The 27,573-nt window shown below is 45.2% G+C and overlaps 1 protein-coding gene across 4 annotated transcripts in view; it reads right to left on the bottom strand.

The window, feature by feature from the left end:
* Positions 1-27,573, bottom strand: part of Mfap3l (microfibril associated protein 3 like) — a 43,077-nt gene that overhangs the window by 8,948 nt on the left and 6,556 nt on the right. The window contains exons 1-2 of one of the 4 annotated variants that reach the window (XM_037211751.1): positions 12,050-13,003; positions 10,625-11,055 (exon numbers count right to left, since the gene is read on the bottom strand). In XM_037211751.1, the coding sequence (XP_037067646.1) occupies positions 10,625-10,922 (298 nt within the window). In that variant the 5' untranslated portion in view covers positions 10,923-11,055; positions 12,050-13,003. Of the gene's footprint in view, positions 1-10,624; positions 11,056-12,049; positions 13,004-27,573 lie in introns of those variants that run through there. The other 3 variants (XM_037211752.1, XM_028881057.2, XM_028881058.2) reach the window with 3 other exon arrangements.

Here is a 27,573-nt window from a genome sequence, read left to right as displayed (position 1 = left end):
ACACCCACACTCCCCCACATACCTACAAACACACACTCCAACACACACACACAACACACAAAACATACCAACATATACAAACACACACTACATACACACCCACACACACCAACACACACACATACCAACACACACAAACAACACACACACATATACATATCCATACATATACACACACATACATACACACAAACACACACACACACAAACACACAAACCAACACACACACATACACATACCCACACACAAAACACACACACACACCAATACACACATACACACACATACACACACATACACACACATACATACACCAATACACACACACACACACACACACACACACTACCTTCCAATGCTCCTGTCAGATAAACTGAGGTTCTGATCACCTCAAAGAGTATCTGTTTCTTTCTCTTGGCTGTAAAAGTTCTCTCTTTCCTGGACACTAAGACTCCAAATTCTACTTAACCTCAGCTTCCCCTCTGATTAGTGAAAAATATATGTGTACACGATCATTTAACACACAGAGACCTGAAAACCAGAAAGATGTCATGAATTATGCTTGGTGGTTTTCCTCCATCAGGTTGGATCAGGCTCAAGAAACATCTCCGCAGGGTAGACCCCAGCTGACAACATGGGGTGCATCCTTTCTGTGCTATAAGGGCCCGTCCACCTCCGTCTGCGAGGATACCCTTCCCTGAGACCTATGCTGGAAGGCGCCCAACTTCGGCTGCTGGAACGTGAAAGACATGCGAACACCCACAGTGACTGTCACAGGAAATCTTCAGTGCCATGAATACGAAGCAGGGCACGCACCATGCTGCCGCCGCCGAGCGGCTTAAACTGTAGCTGGTGGGAATGTCAGAGCTACGCGCTGAATTTTCATGAAGCTGTACCACTTCAGGGCAAATAAAAACCTGAAGTGTCGGCAGCTGAAGCCAAGACAGCTCCACAAGCAATGCTTTGGGAGGCAATAAAAAGGGCAGGCTGTTAATGATGACTCTACCTCCTGAAAATAACACAAGACCAAATGGCGAGCCTTTTCCCAGCCCTCATCCTCTTCCCCACTTTCTGTGTCTAGCTCAGGTTGCAGCCCCTACCCTCAAATTCCAAATTCTTTCTCTCCATCCTCTTTCTTTCCCGGTGGTGCTGCTATGCGAAGTGACAGTACCTCGGAGGCGTCAGGGTAAGACACAGACACATTCATTATTGCAGATTAGTGGTCACCTAGCAATCTGTCATTGTCTTCCCCTAGGAACTCCAGACATGCGAGCATCTCTCACGTGTGAATGAGCGTGTGGTGACAACCTTTCCTTTGCAAAGAGAAGAGCTAACAGATGTGGGTTTGGAGCCGTGCCGCAGGACGTGTGCTGGGCTTCACAACAGAGCTGACATTTGCAGAAGGGCAGCGGCTCTCTTTTATCGTGCCCGCTCATTCAGTCAACAGATACCATTGAATAAATTGTCTGTGTACCAGGCTCCACACTAGACGAGGATGAGCATACAAAGATGAGTAAGACACGATTCCTGACTACAAAAAAAAATCATCCGGGCCCCACGGGGAGAAGACTCTGCAACAGACAGCTCTAGGACTGTGTGCCAAGTGCATGTGGACGAGGGGCGGGCAGCAGGTGGGAAAGGGAATGAAGGAACAGAGAGGAGACACTTAGGGCCAGTGTGGGGGGTAGGTGGAGGGAGCAAGAGAGAGCGCAGCATGAGCTGCTGAGCTGACAAACCATGTATAAAACTGAAGCAGGGCTCGGATGGAGACAGGCTTGAAAGGACTCCAGGCCAGGACGCAGGGGGCCCTCATCACACATAGCAGAGCAGGAGCACGGGGTCCTTCTACTTCTGCATCTCACTTTAACAGGCTGTTCCAGACACAACATGCACATTTCTTCTAACAGAGAGGGCCCCAGGATCTTCCTATCACGTCCTCTCTCCGACACCACTTGTCTCCTCACTCTGAGCCCCCTGCCTAATTTCACCCTCATAGCCCATCTCATGCTTTGAATGGCCATCTCTGACCCCAATTAGGTCAGAGAAGAAAAATCTGAAAGTCCAGATTAGAAGTAACTAAGAGTTTTAAGAGTAAGAAGGCATTTCAAATCACTGGAGAAAGACCTTTGGGCTGACTGGACATTGGAAAGAAGGCATGCAAATCTCTGCTTTATGTAACAAATAAAAATCCATTCAAGCACTCTTAAGATATAAAGTTAAAACTATGAAATTAATTGAAGGCATAAGACTTTTGGAAACCTGGGGGATAGAGGCCTTTTCTAGGCTTTTAAAAGAATTTCAGAAACTATAAAGGAAAATGTTGATGGATCATATTTTTCACCAAATGAACATATTTTGAATCATAAAAACGTATCACAGAAAAGTTAGAAGAAAGTTACAGACTGGGAGAAAATTCTAGAATGTGTGACAGACAAATGCTTATTGACTATGAAACATAAAACAACACAGTAAAAACCCCAAATAAACAACAACAACAACAAAACCTTATGAGTTAAGATAAAATCCAAAAGAAGGATAGGGAAATATATATATATATATATATATATATATATAATATAATATATATATATATATATAAAGGCAATTTATAAGAAATAAGGACCAGAAATAGTATCAGAGTTTTCTGGCCAGGACTGATGATATAAACCATCATTAAACTTAAAGGGTTCAAAGCCCTGTTTTAAAAGATTAACTTTCACTTTTCATGTTGCCAAAATAAAGAGGAGGGCAATGATTGCAAATTGCAAAGTTTAGAAGGTGGGGAAGGACATTCTTCCCCTGGCAGGTAGGTTAAACTGGTTGGGTGAGCTGTTGGAAGCATGATTGGAGGCCTCTATAACCTTCCTGTAGACCTCTTGCTGTTTATCAAATCAGGCAAGCCCCTTGACCAATGGGCAAACACTAATAGACACGACAAAAAAAAAAATCAAGGCAATGAAAAAAATTTCATTTTCAGACTAATAATAATGCGTCTTGCTCAGATTATATCTCCTCCTAGAATTTCCCTCCTCTGGGGAAGGGTATATATAGTTCCAGAACATTCCTTCCCTTCCAGCTGTCTCTGGGAGAAGCTGCACCTTGGTTCCAAGGCAGGAGGGTGATAAGCCTGGGACCATGATCCTGGCATGTAGGCCTGTGCATGAGTTACAGCACAATGTCACACCACGAGGACAGTAGACCTATGAGATCAACAGAACTACAGGTTAGGATTCTGCCACTCCTCGAGCTGCATGACTGCACATGCGCAGTTCAGTAGCAAGCAAGGGGTCTTCCATCTCCATCATCCATGCGTGGCATGGTCACGCAATCTGTGCATGCGTGGCCTAGCTGTAAGTCCACCTGCACATGTGAGGGGGGAATCCTTAAAAGCCGGACACAGACTCCTCCTCCTCTTTCTTCTGCTCTCTGCCCCTCCCCTCCCACTCAGGTGTCTCTTCCCAGGCCTGGCCACGCTCTCTTCTGTCTCCCCTCTTCCTCCTAATAAAGCTCTGATACTGGGTTTTGTCGTGCCTTGTGGCTCATGACCTCTCTCTAACGGTAACCAGCGCCACATACTTTTTAAAACCAACATTACATGATTGGAGTTACACCTATAAGCAACAAGGAACCCTCCCAAGACAGGCACTACTGTGATTCAACATGAGACCAGCACATGGCACCATCACAACTATCTGGCATCTTCGTGGACAACCTTTGCTTGTAGTGGTAGCCATTCCAGCTTTGATCTGCAAGTTCTAACCCCCAATGAGGCTTCGTTAACTGTCACGCCTACAAGGTGGGGCTGAGAGAGGACCCTGAAGACCCGAGATCTGGATGTGCCAGCTCTCTTGGTTCCTGGACCCTGGCTGCTGGAGGTAGACCAAGCAGAATTCTCCAGAGAACACCGCCGGACTACGCTACACCTTTCCCAGACCCTGTTACCTATCCCTTCACTTGTGAGTTACCCCACAAAATAAACCACCCTTTTAACTACGTGGAGTGGCCTTCATAATTTCACCAATATTTACTAAGACCACCGATGCGTGGAAATGAACATCATCAACAAGTTAAAGAGCTAAAGAGACACAAGGAAAGTGAGGACATCAACCTACAAAGATCCAGTAGGCAGTCACAGCTAGCGTCTCCAAACACCAGTCCTGAAGCTTTCCTGTTTTTTTTCCCCAAGGTTGAGCATTAAAAAGAAACACTAGGCTCTCAGGCCGTCCACAGGTTATTTATTTGAAGGAAGGAGTTTCTCCCTTAGCAGCATCACTCAGAATGTATGCATGACCCAGCTGATATGTGATTCCTCTCTACCCCCAGGGAGTCAGGCAAACAGATTAAAACTCTGCTCCCAATCCTTGGGTACATGGACTCTTCAGATCCACACACCCCCGCCTCGCAAGGAAGAGGGTTCAATCTGACAAAATTAGTATGCTATTTTTTTTAAACAAATTTACATAAAAATGATCAGGTGGTGAGCACTCAAAGGTACGTTTATGCAAATATAAAAAGACAGCCTCTTGAATGAGTATTCCATTACACTGACGCTCTCCAAATAGGCATACAACACATGTGTTTGTGCCTATAAATGGGACACACGTTTTCTGCTGTGCGAAATCCAGACCGCTGAGGAGAAAGGATTTTATGCCTCTCCATAAAATATAATTGAAAACAAATTTAGAACTCCATGGCTGCACCTGTCCCCCGGCTTCTACGACAGACGACAGACCCTTGAAGCCACCGTGTGAGTCGGGTTACAAACACTACAGGCTGGGAGCCCTCTGGAGGTCTTACCCCCACCTCTCAATGCTCCCCAAGAGTCCTCTTCAGAGAGAGTGCTGGAGCCGTTCTAATAAGCTTATTACCTGTGTCCTATGGAGCAAAAGTGGCTTGGGATAATAGCTCAGCTTTCAGCGCAGGAAGGTCGGGGGGGAAGGATTTTGCTGTTCAAATCGGCACTTCTGTCCAGCTTAGAGCAATTAATATCTGAAAAGAGCCTGCTGCCTTTATGTCCTTGCAAATGAAAAAAAAAGCATCCTTATCCTTTTGCTAATTTGATATGATAATCTTAATTTTTAACAAAAGTACCAAGTATGTCATTCTATGCATGCTAGCTATAAGCTTTTTCTGAGAGTAGCTCCACATGGTTTACCAATGCAGGAGTATAGTCCACTTGCTTCATGAAAGTGACTTCCATTTGGGGGAATCTCAGCTGTCATTCTTATGTTAGATGGATCTGAAAGAGTCTTTTCATGGCTAAGACTAGCTGCCTGGGCTTACATTCCCAAATCAAGCACAATTCACTAAAGAAACACGCAAATGGCGGTGGTTAACGTTAACACGGACCCATGTTGAAAATGAACCCAAACACCATTAACTGACCCCCCTTTTTGGGGAAATACACTAAGAGTTTGAAGACCTGACTCAAAGGTCTACTTCAGAAGGTTTCTTTAGCGAGTTGGGAATGTCTCTTTGGGCAAGAGCAAGGCTTCTCAATAGCGGCCCAGCGGCCCATGGAGCTGGGCAATTCTGTTTTGTCGTAGGACCTATTCTGCCCATTGTAGGCTTTTGAGCAGCACCCTTGACTCTTGTCCATTAGACAATGACGGTGGGCGCCCCTGTAGATCCCCATTAGGAGAAACAAACTTGTCTCAGAATTGGCCACATAGACTCTTGGGGGTAGTAGGAGCTGAATACTCATACACATACAATCAAAGTGGAAAATTTACCCTGCACAGATTATACTTGGTAATTTCCACATAGTTTGCCTGTAGGAGAAGGAAGGTATCAGCCATCATTGGTACTTTGTATACAAAACTGAACGGCCACTAAACTGTCAAAAGGTTATGTTGAAATAATTTGGAATTTCAAATAGCATTTAAGGGAATGTTCATCTTTTGCACTTATTGAAAAAACACGGCTATTATTAGTGTGTGTGTCACAATACATGCGTGGAGGTCAGAGGGGACATCCTTGAGTTGGGTCTCACCTTCCACTGCAGGTTCCCGAGGCTCAAACTCAACTTGTCAGGCTTGCAAGGTAAGTGCTTTTTATCTACTGCCTTGTCTTGCCAGCCAAGATAAATTTTAAAGAAGATCATTTATTTTGGCTTATGTATACGAGTGTTTTGCCTGCATGCATGTATGTGTACCTTGTGAATGCCTGGTGCATGCAGAGGGCATTGGATCCTCTGAAAATGGAGCTATGGATGGTTGACTGGGTGCTCAGAATCAAACCTAGTCTCTTGTCAGAGCAGCCAATGCACTTAACTGCTAAGCCATTTCTCTAGCCCCCCAAAAGTAATTTTTTTTTTGAGGTTGAAAACTGAGACAAAAAAGGAGAAATTATCCGAACATTCTTTGCGTTACAAAAGACTCTATATTAGGAAATGGAGATTTTAGCACTTGAAATATATTATTGTGAGGACAGAACAGAATAGTAACAAAAATAGCAGCTGTCATTTACTGTGAGCTTTGTAAGTCCTAGGTACCATGCCAAACATTTAACAGACAAGTATTTACTCAAGACTTGCAAGTCTGGCTTGGTAGTAAAGGAATGATTCTCTCTGGTTTACAGAAGAGAAAACTGGGGCTTAGAAGTGCTCGCCACTGCAATTGCATAAACGTGGTTTAACGCCTTTGGGAGTGTTCATAAATTCTCAGGCATTTAATGTACTAAATGGAGAATTTGTGGAGGTTTGTATAGATTGAGTTCCTACTTTCCATTGACAGTAAAGGACTATTTGTATTTTATGTTGTGAGAACTGGTCCCCTATATGTTACATACACTGTACATTATATGTAGTATAGGTGCATGCACGTGTGTGCATTTGTGCATGCATGTGTATGCATACCTATGTGTTTGTGTGTGCATGCGTGCATGCATATGTGCATGTGCATGCGTGCGTGTGTGTCTGTGTGTATGTGTGTGTGTGTGTGTGTGTTTGATAAAGCAGAGAGGAGAGAAATGGCACTTTCGAAACCTGGCTGACTTCACTTTGCAGAACTGGCATTTCCAGTCTACTAGAAGAATCTGTGAAACAGTGGAACAATGTAAAGGCAGCTCTGGTCAGTTTTCTCCTGAGTGCTTTAGGCAAGAAAATTCTTAATCATTCTTGGAGACAGGGTAGTATGCAAAACACATCTACCCAAAAAGTAGATTTTAAAGACAGGGACTTAAAGGGAAAATTTGTTATCTCTATTTCCAGGGTCTTGTACAGGTCAACTTCCTTGAAATGCTTATTACTTCTCTGATGGAGGTGCTAAAGTGAATTGAAATGTTTTAACATTGCAATAAGAAAGCACAGTGCAATAATTAGATAATTAGTGCATCTGCAATAACTGGGGATTTTCATAACACTTCCCAGATGAGTAGACATACTCATCTCCAGCAAAGGGAAACTGGAAACCGTGCATTTCTGGCTGTTTGAGCTCATGCATGTGTGAATTCAGAATGAGTTCTTGTACACGGTTGGTGGACCATCCACTATCCACCCTCTGAAACACTCTTTTAGTGAACTTCAAAACCGTATGGATTACACATGATGCCTTCCTGATCCTCTGGAAATGAATTGAGAAGAACCGGGAAAGCCGAACAAACCAGCTGCTGCGATACCAGGACGGGAAATTGGCTCTAGCACAGGGGGCCGCCATGCATGACAGCTAGCTCACTTTTTCAGCCTAAACAAGAGAGGAAATTGTTTCTTTCTGGGCTAATCACAAAGTCAGTGGTAATCAGCTCCTGTGAGCAAACTGACTATGACTTTGAACACATTTTTGTGTGCATGACACTCGCAGCCTAAGGCACAAAGATCCTGACTCTAACTGGGATGACGGCAGTTAAAAGGTCTCTTCCATGCAGGAATTTTTCCCACATTTGCTCTAGCCGTGCCAGATGCTCCACAGTATTTCTCGTCGGTTGAGACCCGAGGCTAAGCGGACTCTGGTCTGACACAGAGAAAGCAACACCAACTGGCTTTGCACTATACAACATTTGTATAATGTCTTCTCCAGCCCTCTGACTTCCCATCTGCATCCATGAACACTGACAGCACCTCACTTACATGCTTACCGTAAGGATTAGAAAGTTATACCTATAACTCAGTGGCCGGGCTTATGTGCAATAGGTGTTAATGAAGATTTTCTGAATTCCATTCATTTGGCCTAAACCGCCCCCAGGTATCTATGTGCAGTCCTAGCAATGGGATATTAGCACGATTTTCACCCTGTATTCACTCACCCTTTGGCTCAGTTGCAAATGAAACACTGCTCGGCTTCCACTTCTAGTGTTCTGGCTAGAAAACACAAGTCTACATCTGTGTTGTAAAAATGGGCATTTACTCCACCAGCAACGAGAAATTAAAGACTGTGCCGTCTCCCAGGCCACCCCAGGACACAGCACACAGCAGTGCTAATATTTCCCGAGGCGCACTCTCCTTCCTGATGCTTCCATGTTCTGCCTGCTTGTTAGGTGCAACGCTTGCTCCATTTCCCCAATGTGGCTTATGCGCTGAAATGACTATTATTAACGCATTGTAATTACAAGAGCTGAGCTGGGACATCAAGTACTGGTATCATGAGTTCTTTTAGAAGTTGAAAAGACATCTTCTCTGATAAGACTTAAAATAGTTAACTGATTCGTCAGCAAGTCTCCAGGGAAGATGTGAGCGCTGTATTCTGATGCTGTAATTCCCAAGCTGCTGATAGAGTCGAGTCTACAGATATGGTGTTCTAATGGGCCGTTTGAGCTTCCACCAGCAAAAGTAAAATTAAAGAAAATACAGCCACTATCTAGTATAGCTCAACCACCTTTACATACCGATGAAGAAGGCCAGCCAGCATGTCTACTTGCTGAGACTGACTCCACGGTCCCAAAGACCTTTGCAATAAAGGCATTGCGTATTTCTCTGAAGCAGTAGGGTAAACTTTGGAACAACATTCAAAATGACGTGACTGAAATTTAGGCTCTGGCATTACATTATTACCATAGTTTTCTTCCTCTCTAGGACTCAGCAGTTTAGCGCACAGACCCCTCTTTAAATACCCAGGAGCAGCCTGTGCTTCAGGGTCCCTGTGGAAGGTGGATTGAGGTCTGGAGTTCTCGAATCCTCTCAATTCTGTCATCCTGATGTCCCTGGGAGTCGCCCAGCCCTGCAGAGAGACCTGCTGAGGTCTGCATGTGTGTTACCATGCTTCTGTCCTCCCTTCACTGGGGTGGTGTTATCCTTCTGACTTACGGTTGTGGAAGAAGGGGTGGTGTTTCTCATCTCTCCACTGTCAGTAGTGAAGGTTCTAGTCACAACCATTTCATTGAGAGCAGGGCCTCAGGCAGATTCCAGTGAAGGAAAATCAGACGGCTGTGTGTGTAAAGCCCCCTCTACCTTAGAATTCCTAGGACAGCACAATGTGAGTTGGTGGGGAATGGCTATCCTTTGCCTAGGTTAAACATCCATATGATTTATTATATATAGTATTTTGATCAAAGGGAAGCAGCTATCCTGTACGGTGTAGTCATGATCGGCTAAGCCAAACAATGTCAGCAGTAGCATAACAGCCAGGAGGCACATCCCAGGCAGCTGGCCTTCTAGCAGCCTTCCCCACTGGGAACATCACTGTGAAACAGAAGCGTGCAACCGTAAGAACCTCCTAAGGAGATGCAAAGCATTTGACTTTCTCCGTTTGCAGAGCAATTAAGATAATATGAGGGGAAGAGATTAAATATGGAGATTTTTTTTTCTGAAGCAGAAACTCATTTGGGGATTGTTCATTGGTTGGAGGGTTAAGGAGTGGGGAGGGTAACAGAAAGGAAGGAGGGGAAGAGGGGCCGCTGCTGAGCAACGGTCTTTGTATCCTCCCACCTCCAATGCCCTACTTCATTCCCAGTCAAAAGCTGAACCAAGCAGATTAACTCCTTCTCATCAATCAGAGCCTGTTCGGGTTTTCACACAATCACCTCACACATCTTAAACAAGAAGAGGAGATTCCAGGGGCCTCCAAGCCTGTCTCTGGATGCAGTTTCTGGTGAAGGAAGCTCAGAGCTTGGGAAGAGGATTCACACCTTTCAGTCAAAAACTCCTTCACTAAATGCCAAGTGTCTCATCTGCAGCCCCAGGTTTCCAGCCCCCTTCCCACCGCTGACCTCAACCAGGTCTCCAGGGGCGTGGAATGGACTCAGCAGGTAGCTGAGAGTTTGCCCAGACACCTCAAGAAGTTGCTTGTTAAACCCACAGTAGACAAGTTAAACTGACATTTAATGATAAACAACTGTTCTGCTGCTTATTGGAACCAATCCCAGGAGAGGAAACACAAGTCTTAGAAATGGAACATATACTCAGGGAATATACTCTTATGCTCTATAATGTCTTGAGTGCATTATAGCATATCATCCCAAGAGGTCCTTCCAAAGACATCCATGTTTGCCCTTTGTTTTCTGAATCAAAGAGCAAAAAAATGAATTAATTACAACGTGAACCCTTAAGAGTAGATGGCCTCTCTTATGCCTTTGCACAACAAGACAGGAAGGAACTTTTAAGTGACCTGTAGGAGGACAACCAACACTAGGGTATGGGCTCTTAAGTCCTGGTTTATAATCTACGACAACAGGCAGAACTTTGAAACCTACCTCCTCCTCTCTCCTTGTCCTCCTCCCCTTCTTTCAGCAGCTTGCCAACAGAATTATACCACTTAAATGCTAGGTCTGGGCCGCCACGAACACTGCAGTTAATCAAGGCACTGCTCCCCTCCTTGACGATGATATGGTCAGTTTTGGCAATGATGACAGGCACAGAGCCAAAGACCACGTCCGTGCCATTTAAAGTGCTGTTGGTTACACTCTTAGCGGTTGCCAGAGTGGAGACTAGGATTAAAAAGGGCACAGAAGGTGGAAAGCACACAGTCAGATGGCTCCTCAGGAGGTCCATCTTCTTTGCTTGTTCCGTAAGGCAAGAGATGGTTTTGCCGATGGAATCTTCTCTCAGACTGTACGCTGCTCAGGGCAGGCCATGGGACGAACCTGGCCTGGATCCATGGAGTAAGTACTTGATCAAGAATCTGCTAAAAAAGAAAAAGCATATACACACAGATATTAACATTGATACCTTAAATAAAACTTGCAAGGTAATAGCAATCTGCTAAGGTATGCGGTATTAGCCTATATCATTCTTAAACAAAACACATATTCTGGTGCTCCAATATTAATTTATAGGACAGAAATCTTAACAGTATACATCTATATTTCTGTATTAAAACAGTAAGAACAAATATATTTCTTATGCTAAGTTAATATCATCTTAATTTTTTTTTTTTTGTTTTTGTCTTTTGGTTGTTGTTGAGACCAGATCTCATATAGCCTAATCTGGTTGCAAATTTGCTATATAGCTGGAGATAGCCATGAACTCCCAATTCTCCTGCCTCTACTTCCCAAGTGCTGGGATCATAGACATGCACCACCATACCCGAGTATTACATTACTTCTTAATTTACATTACTTTTTAATTTTACATTACTTCTTGACTTACACTTTTTTTTCTCTTAGTAAGATTTCCTTCTATCCCACCTCCTGTCTTCATGATAACCTAAGGGTTCCTTCTTCCTTTACAAAGCACATGTTTTCCAGGGACCTTTCACTGGTCCCAGTTCAGACTCTGCCAGCATTAGGAAGGACTCCCCCAGAAGCAGTCTGGTGTTCTCACAACTCATCATTATAGCTTCCATACACTGCCCAACTCCCTCATCCCTAGGCACGGCACGTATTTTCCCCTCTCCTCTGTGTTACTGTGAACATACTCTGTGTTACTGTGAACATACATACTCTGTGTTAGTGTGAACATACTCTGTTACTGTGAATATACATACTCTGTGTTACTGTGAACATACTCTGTTACTGTGAACATACTCTGTGTTACTGTGAACATACTCTGTTACAGTGAACATACTCTGTGTTACTGTGAACATACATACTCTGTGTTACTGTGAACATACTCTGTGTTATGGTGAACATACTCTGTGTTACTGTGAACATACTGTGTGTTACTGTGAACATACTCACAATGGCCACTCACGGAGTTCCCTGGTTTGGATCTGCATTTGCCTTCCCGAGGCTGAGTAACATCGTCAGGATGTGCAGGGTGACATGTTGGGTTCTTCTGCGTCTAAGATCTAAGTTTTACTCATTCCGTTAGCCTCCATTTCATCCGCTACTCTTCCAGCCACACCCATCGTCCACATTCTAAATTCTGAAGTTCCAAGTAATTCTCAGGTTCTAAGCAAACCACCTTTAGTGGCAGTCTCCCATCCTTCAGGATCCTTTCTGATTCTCACTGGGCTTTCTGGCCCTTTTTTTTTTTTCTTTTCTTTTCTCAGTCTCTCCCCATACAGGACTTTTATGTTTTACGTATGTTTCATTCAGACCCAACCACAGAGACCCACAGTCTACAGTGTCTTCTCTCTTTGTCCTCACGACACATTGATTTAGCTCGTAGGTGACCTTGATCCAGCCAACTGTTTGTCATCTTTACTTCCGCACCCGGGAGGCAGACTGTTGGCAAGAACTGCTCAACCATGTAATTACTATGATAATGAAGGCATGATCTCTGGCTCTTGCCAGGCATTGGTAGCATCTGGCAGTCTGTTTACCTGCACTCCCTTGGCTCAGTATTGTCTTTCCATAGTGCTTATGACATCATCAGCTTGAGAATCAAGCGTCTCAACCCAGTGGCATTCTAATCTTAAAACAGCAGAGACCATGTTCCTTCTACCAGTGCTTCAGGTCCTAAATCCCCGCTATCCATCGCTCTGCCGTTTGGAGAGCATCTTTTAGCTTCTGCTCGGTTCCTTACATGCCCTACCCTCTCCATACTGTCATTTTCTATATCTCACTTGCTCTTTCTTGAACTTCCTCTTGTGAAGACCACCGATCACTCCTTGTTGCCAAGTGGTTATCTTCCTCTACCCAAAACATTGTGGCAGTTGGTTTTATTAATTACTCTTTCTCAAGAGTTTCTTTCTATGATTTTCACATTCAGCTCTCATGTAAAGGTTTTTTTTTTTTTTTTGAGATGGAGTCTCACTATATAACCTAGAGTGGCCCTGAACTCTCAGTCCTCCTACTTCTGCATCCCCAGTGCTTGAACTACAGACCTGAACCACCATGTCCAAACCTCTGCTGTCATGCTGTCCTCACTTCTTACAATTTAGTGAACTCCTAGGGTTCATCACTACAGGTGAAAATAGGCATGTCCACATGTGACACATGTTTAGAGACCAACGCACTGTGACAGGCTTGGTCCTGAGTCATGGAGTCAGGGAGGACTTCACTGAGAAAGTGACCCCGGAGCCGGGACCATCGATGCCAAGACCCAGGGAAGAGAACTCTGGTTAAAAGGGAACAACAGCAAAGGCAGGATCCTTGTTAAGGAAAAGTACCCCTGGAGTGGGGGCTGCAGGATGGGAGAGAGTCAGGCAGGCTCTGACCGCCACTGATGGGCTTCACAGGTCAGAACAAGGAGCCTGCCTCTTAGCCAATCACTGAGAACATTATGGGAGGGAACTGGGAAACATTCAACTCACTGCAGTATAATTCACATACATTAATCCTCACCCATTTGAGGGCTGTACTTTAACCCATGCAGCCGTCACAATAAATAAGATTAAAGGGCTTTTCTCACCTCGAGCTCCCTGTTACCCCTTGCCAGTCTTAGCATTTTATGATCCAGCCTAATGTTTTTGAGCATAGCTCCAATGGGCTAAGGGTCATATCCAGTTGTCTTAGCACCCAGCTGTAGGAAAGACTGGTCTTTTCTCCAGTGGACTACCTTGTCTTCCTGTCAAAGGCCATCATCTACGAGTGGGTCTATTTCAAAACTTACTCTTGTAAGTCTTACTCTGTTCCACTGATGTTGAGATCTTATCCTTTTTGCCTACACCGTACCGACAGGACCATCGGCCTCACTCACCTGCAGAGTCTGCCATGCCTCTGACACACGGGATGCTAAGCCTATTTGTCTGCTGAGGGAATGGAGACCTCTCCAAGGGCAGGGACAACGGCACCAGTTTCAAACACAGTCGACCCCAAGAGGTAACTACTGACGATAATATCAGCAGGCCACTCTTGTTTCTTTCTTTCTTTTTTTTTTTTTTCCAGAAGAAGGAAAAGCATTTTCTCCATACTTTCCTGGGGAGTCTAATGCCTTCCTTGTCCTGGTGTCAACAGCTTACAAACCCCATGGCCAAGGCAGATAGCGGCAGCTGTGAGGCAAGATAGGCCCCCGCCATGACTCTTCACTTGGCTGAACTTGTGGTTTCCTTTCCTCGGGGTGGTTGTACGTTGACAGGGTCAGTGTAGAACAGCGGCTGGAAGCAGGGCTTTAGATAGGCTAGGCCAGGGACCTGGCTCTCCAAGCGCCGTTATGGGCTGTGTACCTTTCGGGGCAAGTACTTACTCAGCACAGGTGGACTCTAAGTACACAGAGCACTTGCCAAGTGCCCAGCTTGATAAGCAAGAATGACTGGCCCCATACAAAGCTTTCTCTACTGCAGCCAGGCTCCTTAAGTTTCCTTTTAAGTGATGCTATTTAGAGAATGTAACTTGGTCACTTAATGCCATATTGATTGTCACCCTGTCACCAGAAGCCATGGCAGTAGCTTCCAGTCCTGGGTCCTTTGGAGGCACTCCAGTCTGAGACGCCACCGCTGAAGGCTACGTCTTTGAGTAGCCCACTGGGGTGAGCATGCTGAGGGCAAAGGCTGGATTCTCTCATTTTTTTACTTCCTGATGACGAGGCCAGAGCACATGCCCTTAGACTAAGGCCATGATAAAAGGGGAGGGAGACTTAAAAATGGTAAGAAGTGAACAAACCATCGTGCTTTCCCAACTAGCAAGCCATAGATAGCCCTTTTCACAACTGGGACAACTACAACAAATATGCATTCAAAAAATGACTGTGCAAGCCAAGAGCTGTTTTCAAACAGAGGCTGGCCTTGCTGGTACTGCGATTTCAGAGGCACTGTTGGTGCTAGGGCACCACAGTGCTGTTTCAATCATTTCAGTAGGTACCTGGGCTAAATGCATGGTGACTTCTGCACCTGGCTCCTTAGTCTCTGAGATGACCCGACACAGTGACTTGCATTTTAATGTGCAAGCTGCCAAACCTCCCTTATTACACCTATCTTATCTCATTGTGGAGTTCCTAAGAGGCATATAATATAATTCAAAGACCACATGAAAGATTCGTTTCACTCAAAAAAAAAAAAATCATGAAAATTTAGTTTGGCAAAATACAAACAAACAAAAAAAAATAAACAAACACCCCCCAAAACCAAAACAAACAAAGCACCAGCTTGATGGACAGTAATGAATTAGTAGTTACTTTAGTAACTCAGGCTATTGCATGCCACGCTCTTTCCCTTCCAGGTTTTTACACAGCATTTGTTAAGTGGTGAATAGAATGCCAGGGACATAGGGGATGACAGAACTATAAGCTAAATCAATCCTAGGCTGTGGATGCTCACGGTCTAGCTGGAGAGAGAAGGAGAGAGCTGCTGCTGGGTGACACGGGTTCATGATTGAGTGGGTTAGAGGGGCACTGGCTCACTGGAGAGACACATATAGGTCATGTTTGTTGAATGCTACCCAGAGCTCTGCTATCTTCCATCTTGCCCCTGTGGCACGTCCCAGGGCCTCCAGTGTCCCCATGGCACCCACTGTGTGCACAGGATGTCAGGCACTCTTCCTATCCCACGCTCTTGTTCTTTTCTCTTTCACGCTGAGGAAACGTCACATACAGACCTACATGAGTTCCTTACGAAAAGGCAACCAGGAATCACATGTACACACTTGCCTTACGAAGCTACACTTCAGTGGGATCCCAGTGGCGACTGTTAATGAGTAAATTACAATGCACAGCCCAAAGCGTAGAAGATATCACACGACTGGATGTAAGGGAAGATCACCTCCGAGTGAATGTTTAGAATAAGGGCCTGTCAGACTGGGATCTGAGAGCAACATGAAAAGTTTAGTTAATAGCGCTCTGACTTTGTAAAAGACAATCCAGGCAGCCAAGCGTAAACGTCACTACTCTAATCCCGCAGCTTAAAATGCAGTCCTTCAAAATGCAAGAACAAAGAACACACATTTCAAAGACAGGGTGTAACACAAGCGACAATGGGCAGATTGTTAGGCTTCATGTGTTTGCTTGTGGCCTTTGGGAAAACTTTCATAGGATACTTTATTTTCTATAAATAGGGAAAAAGAGAAAAATGCACGGCAAACATCCAATGTCCTTTCTTTAATTTGCCCTTTCCCTATTTCCCAATACTTGCATTTTACCTACAAGTATGTAATAAGATGCTCTGTTGAATCCTGTGTCTTTCTTCTCCACCTATAGCCTGCAGGACTAGAGTTAACGTATTATGGAGTTAGGAGAAAAAGGACCTCTTGTTAAGAGTGATTTTAACTAAAATGAATATACATTATTGTTTTTTTTTTTTTTTTCTTGGCAGTATTATTGCTGGCACCTTTCCATCCATTGGGACAAGTCACTTGTTTAGTTACACAATGGGGTTTTGTCACAACATCTACGAGTCACCACTGTTTTCACTGGCGCCCAGGTGATGCCCTGAGCAGAAGAGATGCCTTCCAGTGGAAGCCACATTCCTGACAAGTTTGCACGGATCCACAAAGGAGGGGAATGGGAAGGCAGGCTTGTCCAGATGGTGAGGGCGGTGGTATGGAATGCTGAAGACGTGAGCACTCTCCTTGTTTACAAAGGTCACCCCAATCAGGACTCAGTGGCTGCTGATGCAGCAGTCGCTAAGAGAGAAGAAAGAGTCAGAGCCTGAACAGAAAGCAACAGGGAAAGAAAGGAGTGTGTGGTGATATTTTATTTGTGCTCTAACAGATAAAACTTATCTGGGGATCAGAGGACAGAGCTAGCCACTAGATTAGACATAGAGGCCAGACAGTGGTGGCACACACATCTTTAATCCTATCACTCGGGAGGCAGAGATCCATCTGGATCTCTGTGAGTTCAAGGCCACCCTGGGAACAGAGCCAGGAATGGTGGGACACACCTTTAATCCCAGGACTTGAGATCTCATGTCTTTGCTTGGGCAGGACACATGCCTTTAATCCCAGGAAGTGATGGCAGGAAGCAGAAAGGTATATAAGGCGTGAGGACCAGGAACTAGAGGCTTTTCGCAGCAGTTCAGCTGAGATTCCCTTGAGCTGAGGTTTTCCTAGCAGTAAGAACATGTGGCTTGGCTTGTTGTAGTCTTCTGATCTCTCGGTTTTCAACCCAATATCTGGCTCTGGGTTTTTTTTTTTTTATTAATAAGACCGGTTAAGATTCGTGTTACAGGAGCGGGCAAGTTGAAAAGGCACAAGGATTAGAACGCACAGGATCTAAAGACTAACCCATAGCAGGCTGAAGTAATATCTGAGCAGTGTTGTCTATAAGTTAACGCCCTTAAGAAATATCTCATTTGCCAAAAACCAGTGCTGTTGGTAGAACACACGTTTACACACACATTACGGATTTCATCTAACACTCCTTTGGGCGTACTATCCACCATCCATGAGAAATGGCTCAGGAGAGTCTGGTAGTTCTGGCCTGGTTCCCTCATTTCTCCTTCGAGCCCTGCTGGTCTCCTGTCTCCGACAGATGTTTCGAGGACAAGCAATAGTGACGCATCCAAAGGGACAAACTGTCATAAAGCAGGATGCACACAGTGTTATCTTCAGAAGGACTGAAGAGGCTGTGCTTGGCCCCTACAAAGAGAAAGACTAGTGGGGACTTGGGACACTGTGCGCACGCTTCTGACTTACTGCAGTGCTATGGCTGTTTCTAGCGACTCCCTGGACAGAACAAAATACATACCCTGACTTACTGGACTGCTGCAAACAACCACTAGATTCAACTGAGAGCACACACTTCATAAATTCCCATCGCTACTCCCTCGACCACACTGTATGAAGTCCCCCAAAGAACTTTATGCTTTGTTAATTTTTTTGACATAAAAAGTGTACATTTTCCAAAAATGATCCATTTCAAATCATGGCTTTTCCAACTTAAAAATGAACTATAGGACCCTATATGCCACATGTATACTGTGATTTCTGATGGTATATAATGCTAAGAAACCATTCACATTTTTTAAAAAAATCACATTTTTTCCTACATAGTCTGGTGCTCTGATTACAAATAAGTATGTTACAGGGGCTGGAGACATAGCTCAGGTGGTAGAGTGTTTGCTTAGCATGCCTGGAGTCCTTAGCATGCATGGTTCGATCCTAAGCACCTAAACTGAGCTCAGCGGTGCGTGCCTATAGTACCAGAACTCAGAAGGTGGAGGCAGGAGGATCAGAAGTCCAACAATCATCTGCAACCTCATAGTGAGTTTGAAACCAGCCTGGGCTATATGATACTTTGTCTCAAGAGAGGTTTGGGGCTTAAAAACATGTTTATATTGCCTTGCCTGGGGTCATGAAATCATTTAAAAAATCCAAAAGTTTAATGCACAGGTGAGATACTGTTGACAACCTGTTAATTACAAATGCTTGTTAAGCTTGATCATTGGAAACGGTGTATTCTAGGGATTTGTTACTACAGCCTTTTAAAGAGGAAAACCAAACCAAACCAAACCAACAAAAACTATATAGAGGAAGACAATTACTATTAAAGGTTTTCCTTCCTCTGGAGATATAACTATTAGAGAAGTTGAAAATGGTCTATCATATGTATTTGTTCACAGAACTTAAAACATCAGTCCTGGAAAACCATAGACATTGTTCAAAAAAAAAAAAAAAAAAAAAAAAAAAAAAAAAAAAATCAGTCCTGGAAAACCATAGACATTGTTCAAAAGGTTTTTCTTTATGCAAGACAAGAAAGAGAATCCAAGAGAATGCGACACTTGCCCAGGATTAGTGGCTTAGAATCAATCTAAAGAGCCCGTGGCTGCTCCTGCCTAGATGGGGCCTGTTAGAATCTCTTGTCACTAGAAGGGCAATGTTCAAGTTGTTCCAGTGGTTGGAATTTGCAGTGAAGACTGTGACCAAAGGTGTGTCCTTCAGAGCAGCTGACTACTTTTTGTTTGTTTGTTTGTTTTTTTTTTTTTTTTTTTGGTTTTTTGAGACAGGGTTTCTCTGTGTAGCTTTGGAGCCTGTCCTGGATCTCACTCTGTAGCCAAGGCTGGCCTCGAACTCACAGAGACCCACCTGCCTCTGCCTCCCGAGTGCTGGGATTAAAGGTGTGCGCCACCACCGCCCAGCGAAGCTGACCATCGGTTATAACACATATTTAACTTCCTCTAGTTCTCATTCTAAAGCAATGAGCCAAAAATAGCCAGGGTCTCAATGAATGTAAACCTTTAACTGCTACATAGGAAAGCTTCCTTACATATATGACGGTAGAGAAAAAACCTAGGAACGGGATACAAATGGGAACGGTCTGCAATGCCTTTGCGCTCCCAGGCTGGCCATGGCCCCAAACAGACTACATGGCAGGAGTTTTGAGTTCTCATGCAGATAGCTGGGCGTGGTAGCATACACTTGTAATACCACCACTCTGGAGGCTAGGCAGAAGATTGTTGTGACTTTGAGGCTAGCCTGGGCTACACAGTCAGAGCAAAAACAAAAAAGAAATGAAAGACGGTGATGGTTGGCTAGGAGGCTTGTTTTGGTATTTTTTCACTCAGCTCTTGAGTCATCCCTGCGAGAGTCCATGTCAACCTCAGGTGGGGTCAGAGCCATCCCTAGCCACTTCCTGCTTGTTGTGCTTCTGACGCTAGAATATATTTCCCTCAGCATTTTACCCTTAGTAAAAACAAAACCAAACATCTTCCCTACTCATTTGAAGTATCCATATAGGAAGATTCAAACTTTCTAGACCCAGTACATTTTCTATGTGTATCGTGTATACCTTCAAGTACATATGCCTATGTGGAGGTGCACATCCCTCTTGCTCCATGTGGGGGCCCTAGGTTGACACGGGGTGTCTCTGCTTTAACTTTTGAGACAGTCTTTCAGTGAACCTAGGCCTCGCCAGTTGGCTCGAGTAGCTGACTGACATCTTCCAGCCTCTGTCTTCTAGTGCCGAGATTACATCCAGGCTCACACCAGCACACCCAGCTTTCTCCATCCGTGCTGTGGCTCTCGAGTCTGTTGTTCATGATAGCACAGTGAGCCCTTCATGCCTGAACATCCCCCTAGCTCCTCCCAGTCATTTCTTATGTTAACTTGATAATCTCCACTAATCTTTCTGCCAGCTTTCAACTCTTGCTTGTCGCCTGTCTCAAGCCCATTTCCCAACAATGTCTTGGTACATATGATTCAGAGTCTCCTCCAGCCAGAGTAAAGCCAGCAGGAACAGCCAGGCTCTACAATCCTGGATGCATCAGTGGGTCCGGACTCTTCCTGGGGCCTGGGAAAAATGCTCCGAGGATCCCACAGGATAGGGAGGAGTTTGCTTGGGAGTGTTAACTCCTAACTACCCGTCTACAAGCTGAGTGACCAGCACTATGCTTGTGTCCCTGCGCATCCTACGAGGTCTCTAAACCAGGGAGTGAGATGATAGTCTTTAAAAAACAGGACTGAATTATTTTTACTTTATATACGTGCACGAGTACCTGCATGGATGTAAATGTGCCATGTGTATACTGGTGTCCACCGAGGCCACAAGGGGCCTCAGATCTCCTGAAACTGGAGTTCCAGGCAGTTGTGTTCTATCTGATGTGGGTGCTGGAACCAAACCTGGTTTCCTCGTTCCTTCTGCAAGAGCAGAGAGTACTTTAATTGCTGAACCATCTCTCCAGCTCCATCTTTTAAACAATTATTATTATTATTATTATTATTATTATTATTATTATTATTGTGTGTGTGTGTGTGTGTGTGTGTGTGTGTGTGTGTGTGTGTGTACACATGAGCACCATGGTATGCATATGGAAGTAAGAGATGTAAAGGTCTGAATATAACCTTTGGGAACTGGTTCTGTCTTTCTACTGTTGGGATCCAGAGATCAAAATCAGGTTGAGGACTGAACTCAGGTCATTTAGTATGCAAGGCCAGTGCTTTCTTAGCTATGAAACAGGCCGGAACCAGTTTTGAGTTCACATTTTCTTGCTGGTTCCGGATACTCTGTAAATGCTCAAGGCCTGCACCGTGAATGAGTCTTTGTGCACACACGGCCTCCCAACTGGCCAAATGCAATTAACTCGCTGCTCTGGAGTTGAGAGAACAGTTTCCCATGCACTCTTACAAAGGGTGTCTGATTATTTTGCAAGGGCACAGCCTATAATAAAACTATCAAACTCATTATGAGCCTCAGGATATTAGCAGCTCCCAATAAAGGAAAGAATAACTTCCACCAGGGACATGTACTGTATTCCAGCCTACAGCCAGAATTAAGAACATGCTGAGGATCTTCCTGGAGCCAAGAAGCTGAGACAGGAGAAAGACACAGGGCAGACAGGGTTTCTGGGAGGAGAAGCAGAGTGGGCTCTGGAGGTGGAGGACAGAAATCCTCAGGAGATGTGAAGAGAAAACCACTTTAGAATTTTGGGATTGAGGCCCTCGAGCTGGGATGATGGTATTGGCTCAGTTCTTTACTTGCACAATTCACTAGACATCACGTGGGAGTCACCCCGCACCCCTGAGCTGCAGACCCATCTCTTAAGTCCTCCCCAAATCTACAGTTCTCTAAGCACAGCAACCAGGGCCGGGGCAGGGAAGCAATGGTAAGGAGTCGGGAGACAAGAGACAGAACAAGGGAGTTGTTAGCACACGGGTTAAAAAAAAAAAATTCTATCCCATGGTTAATCTTCAGTGTCAGCTTGATTTGATTTGGAATCACCATAGAAACACATATCCTGATGTTAACAGGGTGTTTCTAGAAAGGTTTATTGGAGAAAGGAAGATCTATTGCAGATGTGGGTTGTGCCATGCCATGGGCTGGGGACTCAGAAAGAATACAGATAAGAAAAGTAGCTGAGCACCAGTGTTCATCTCTCTGCTGCCTGACTGCTTCCTCACACTCCTGCTACCACGCTTTTGCTGTCCCCTTAACCTACAGGCCCAAATAAACCCTTCCTTCCTTCCTTAAAAAGTCCCATTCCAGTATCAGCTGGTCCAACTGGGATCACAAGCCTTTCGAGACTTGAAGGGTGGCACGCAGGAACTGCTGGTGTGCCCTAAGACGTGATAGCTTTCCTCCTCCGGGAACAGCACTTCCTGTGTACACAGAAGACATGGACTCCAATTCTCAAGGCGTCAGGACCGTCCACTCAGAAAGACCCTCTTTGTGAAGCAACCCTGATCCTGACAGGGACAAGTTACAAGTCAGCAGGGACCATCCTAGGTACAGCCAAGGCCTCCAGTGTCTCTTCTGAAACAGTTAAGGGCAAGGACTGTACCTCACTGACTACGGGAGCGCCTTTCCGTGTCTGAAGTTCATGTTCTTAATTTGTATTCCCAATTATCCAAGCACCCTTCATTCCCTGTGCCTCTGAGTGTTTGATTAAAGCCATTCAAATGCACAGCCAGGGACATGGACCAACTAAGGTTCTGCTTTTCACTGGAGTAAGAGTCCATCCATTTGAAAAACATGCATCTAATAACTGGAGATGGTAGTTAAACAGCTTTTCCGCCTTCCTGGCTCACCAGCCCATTATCACAAAGTGGTGTTGCATAACCAACATTCCACATGTGAAGTGGTTCAGCCACTCCTGCTAACAACTAGACCTCCACGGCACAGAATAGAAGGGATTCTGTAACTCAAACTCCACGTGACTTAATTCTTACTAAGACCGTGACAATCACTTCCTTTATAACCACCTAACACTTACGGCTTCTAAGACATTCACCCTCAGATGTTATCCCTTCAGAACCCTGCTAGGCTCTGCGGTGGGGGCAGGCCTGTGGGATTCTGCCCATGTGACCCTGGAATAAGCAATGCCAGGCTGCAAGCCTGAGCCCAGGAAGCTTCTCGCTGTATTCCGTCCCTCGGATTCCCAGTCCATGGCTCTTGCAACCTGTACACAGTGGTCAGTGAGGACACACCTCAGCTTAGGAAAGCTATCCAAATGCCAAACACTTTTTAATTGAATTTTAATACATTTGCATACATTTCTGAGTAATCGTTATTTCAAAGATTTGGGGCAAGTGAATAACGTTTTTTGGAAGTCGGGCTAGATCTGAATTGTTTTCTGGCTCACTTTATTCTGTGAGACTAAGATCATTTGCCCACCAAACCTACATGTCTTTCAGTATTGACAATGCAGCGGATTGTTAGAAGCTAACAAAATCAATTCACAGTCGAGATGGCCCAGTGGTTTAGAGCACTGGCTGCTCTTCCAAAGGACCCGGGTGTGATTTTCAGCACCCACATGGCAGCTCACGATCATCTGTAACTTTACTTTCAGAGGATATGATGCCCTCTTCTGGCCGCTGTGAACACCGGGCACACAGTAGACACATAGGCAAACACGTAGGCAAAACACCAATACACATAAAATCAATATTAAAAAAAAAAAAAAAACAAAACAAACAACAAAAAAAACCCCAAGCAGTTGGAAATAAGAATTCCCTGGTTTCCACACAGAGTTTCTCCCTGCCGTGATGAACAAAGGACCCGGAGACCCCGAACATATTTGCAGTGATTTCTCATCTGGCAAGTCAGGTCTATAGCTAAGTGATAAAAGCAGCGAAGAGCTGACCCCATCAACTAGCTGAACGAAGTATTTATAAAGCTGTTAGTGTCAGTTCAACACCAGTTGCTCTGGGAGTAGAAACGGTTCAAGACCTGGTCTTTACCTAACAGATGCTTAGCATATAGGGCAATACACGGCACAGAAATTCACAGGGATCAAACCGGAAAGATCACAGGATGTTCGCTGGGCTGGGCCAAGACCTGGAGGGTGAATAAAGTTTTCTCAAAGGAATAAATGGCTTTACTGTAAAAAGTGAAGGCAGAAGTCAATTGTCATGGCAATGAATATAAATAAGCCTGTGTTGTAGGATTTTTTACAAAGCTCATCTACTGCATCTGTCTTTAGTGGCATCCCAAGAACTCTGAGATGCTGGGGCATACTCCCGATGAAGATCTGGGGATAGATGGTCAATGACCGAGGAAGCAAAACCTGACATTCCTGTAAAAGAAAGAGAGGTGACTGACCACAGCCTGGAAGGAGGAAGGAGGTGCCCGTCGAAGGCAAGAGGACACTAAAAGTCTAAAGCAGCTTGGTGTACAAACATCCACGGGGAAAGGATGAGGCACCACGAAGGCAAAGGATGGGCATAGGGTCCATGCTTTCTGGAAATGAGTCTCAAGATTCTGGGAAGCATACTGAAATAGAGAAACACCCGTCCTTTCAGAGAAGTCTAGCGGCAGTCCCACTCAGAGATGAGGTCATCTAGGGTTGTCCAAAGCTTGAAGTTAAAAATTAAAAAGAAAGAAAAATTAACATGGTGTATGTGTGGGGGGGGGGGATGGAGAGAGAGATAGAGACAAAGAGACACAGAGACAGAGATTGGCAGAACAAAGAAGAATAACAAGGCCTTCTTTCCAAACTGGGCGACTTGCGGAAGGGGCAGGAAGACAGAATGAGGCCGAGGGCCACCCTGGCCTGGGGCAGGATTGCCCGTTCCCGGGCTTGATTTGTAATAACACAGAAATATACTACACGAGGTGAGTCACCACAGGCAACAAGCAGGGACCTGGAAGGGTTTCTAGAAATGTGAACTGTCCACGGCCATCTTATGTGCATGCCACAGGTAAAGCCTGGAGCTAGTCACCTGCCTCTGCTAACGACAAGAGAAGATGGGCTCTGTATCTCTCTCCATGGTGACTGTGTCTCTCCATGGTGACTGTCTCTCTCCATGGTGACTGTATCTCTCTCCATGGTGACTGTCTCTCTCCCATGGTGACTGTGTGTCTCTCCATGGTGACTGTGTGTCTCTCCATGGTGACTGTGTGTCTCTCCATGGTGACTGTGTGTCTCTCCCATAGTGACTGTGTGTGTCTCTCCATGGTGACTGTGTGTGTCTCTCCATGGTGACTGTGTGTCTCTCCATGGTGACTGTGTGTGCCTCTCCATGGTGACTGTGTGTGTGTCTCTCTCCATGGTGATTGTGTGTCTGTCTCCCATGGTGACTGTGTGTGCCTCTCTCCCCATAGTGACTGTGTGTGTCTACCTTCTTATTACAGAAGAACTGAATCTTTGGGGAAGAAGGCATCAGCTCGTTAGTGCAGTACTTACAGCCACAAGTAATGTCCATGCTAGTTTCAAGCAGGTCCAGAAGGGACAGTTTTTTTTTCTTTTGTGTGTGTGTGTGTGTGTGTGTGTGTGTGTGTGTGTCTTCTTGCACATCTTGGAGAGATACTCCTTAAACGAACCCAGGAGACCCATCTGAATTAACCTAGCCTCCACACTCTGACCCCGTGTGAACTGGGTGGGCCCCATCAATGGATAATTCTGGAGCTCATTGCTCCAACCCACTTATTTCTTCAAGAACCTTGCTTTTCCTCTCACCGTCAACAATCTTAGTCCTCAATGGAAGGAAAGGGCTAGGGTTACACTGAAGTATGTGTTCAGGAAGTGTTCCGCTCTCCACTGATTACAGAGGCCAGGGCAGCAGCCCGTCCTCTAAAAACGCCCTCTCAATGCAACATTAGGGAAGTCCGCCCACAGCAAGTTTCTCTCAGCCCCATCCACAGGCCCCGATCACTCCCATCTAGAGGTGGCAAAGTGCTGGGAATGAACTCCTTTCGTCCATATCTTCCTTACAGAGTCTGTGCCCTGTGGTGGTAAGTAAGGTTCATATACATGGTCCTGGGGGTAGGCATTACCTCCCCTTCCTGCTTTAAGTACACACAGTGGCAATGAGTCTCTCTGGGGCTGCCAAGTCCTGCCCTGGAATAGAGCCTGGGAGAGTTGCACCAAGCAGGTGTGCCGCCATAGATACGCAATGCCTGACACAGACAATCCAATTAATTGCATGGGAGTTGTTTTAAATGCCTCCCTTCATTTCCTGCCCAGATGTAAAGATCAATCACCGAGTCCTAGCAAGTCTTACTCCTAGGGAGCTGGCCACCACCCCATTTCTGCCCTGGTGATCATCACCTCCAACAGGCACCACCCTGACAGACGCCTTCCTCCTTGGATTCCTTCTGGTCCCACGTGCCTTCAACTTGTATGCCTTGCTGCTGTGATCAGCCGACTCTCCAAAATCTGATTGAAAACATATTCCAGGGGCGGAGGATAAATTCATTTCATAGAGTGTTTGCCTGGTGCACATTTGGGCCTGGGTTCAAATCCCTAGTGTGGCAAGCAAGCAAGCAAGCAAGCAAGCAAGCAAGCAAGCAAGCAAAACACTAAACAAATAAAACATCCTTTTGTACAGAGTGAATCTGAACTCTTGAAGAGAACAAACGTGGCTTTTCATGATGCCCCCACTTTACCATCAATTTGGAGTTTCCTCCCTCCCACCCTCCTTCCCTCCCACCCTCCTTCCCTCCCCCCCCCCTCCCCCCCCCCTCCCCCCCCCCCCCCCCCCCCCTCCTTCCCTCCCACCCTCCTTCCCTCCCACCCTCCTTCCCTCCCACCCTCCTTCCCTCCCACCCTCCTTCCCTCCGTTATCTCCCACACATGCCCTCGCTGACTTCTTATAGTTCTCACAGGACCTCTGTGACTCCCAAAGCTGTCTTCCTTCCCCTGCCTAACTAGAAATACTTTCCTTATCTCGGAAATCTTGGCTAAAAGGCTCCAGACACTCCAGTCTCACCAACTTCACCCAAAACGCCATAATTTCACGTGGTTGCCTTTTGTGCACACCCATCCCTCCATTAGATGATGAAACTTCAGGATTTCAGCTTTTGTCGAATGAATCCACGAATTAATGCATGGATAGAAGATTTACTTGAGAGCGGTTGGTTTGAAGCACAGATGTGGAAACAGTGGGGTATGGTGGCTGACTGAGGCGGTCACAGGAAAACCCGTGTACTCAAAAAGAATACAGCAGCTTACAAATCAGGAGTCCAACCTCCAAGAAAGAGCAAGATCAAAGTAGAGGTACAGAGACTGGAGGAGGCTCAGTGGGTAAGAGCCCTTGCTATAGAGAACCTGGGTTGGGTTCCCAGCACCCACATGGTGGCTAACAACCATCTGTAACATCAGTTCCAGAAGATCTGACACCCTCTTCCGGTCTCCTTAGGCACAGTATGCATGTGAAACAGACATGCATGGAAGTAAAACCCTCATAACATGAAATAAAAATAAATACATCCTAAAAGAAGAAAGGTATAACTAACGGCATGATATTCCAAAGGCTAATTATTTCAGAGAAGGTTCTGAAAGGAGAGCCTGGTCTGGGAAAATCAAAACAGAGTTGCTTGATCACCCCTAACGAAATGAACACAGCCAGGAGCTCATAAAGGGCAGGTTCTTAACACATGGCTACCGAAATCATCACAAACTTCTAAAGTTGTATACCCTAACGAAATGAACACAGCCAGGAGCTCATAAAGGGCAGGTTCTTAACACATGGCTACCCGAGAACTGCCATCGCACAAACTTCTAAAGTTG

The sequence above is a fragment of the Peromyscus leucopus genome, chromosome 17 (genome assembly GCF_004664715.2).
Source record: "Peromyscus leucopus breed LL Stock chromosome 17, UCI_PerLeu_2.1, whole genome shotgun sequence".
Lineage (NCBI taxonomy): Eukaryota > Metazoa > Chordata > Mammalia > Rodentia > Cricetidae > Peromyscus > Peromyscus leucopus.
The sequence above is the reverse complement of the archived record's forward strand: the minus strand, read 5'-3'. Positions and strand labels throughout refer to the sequence as shown.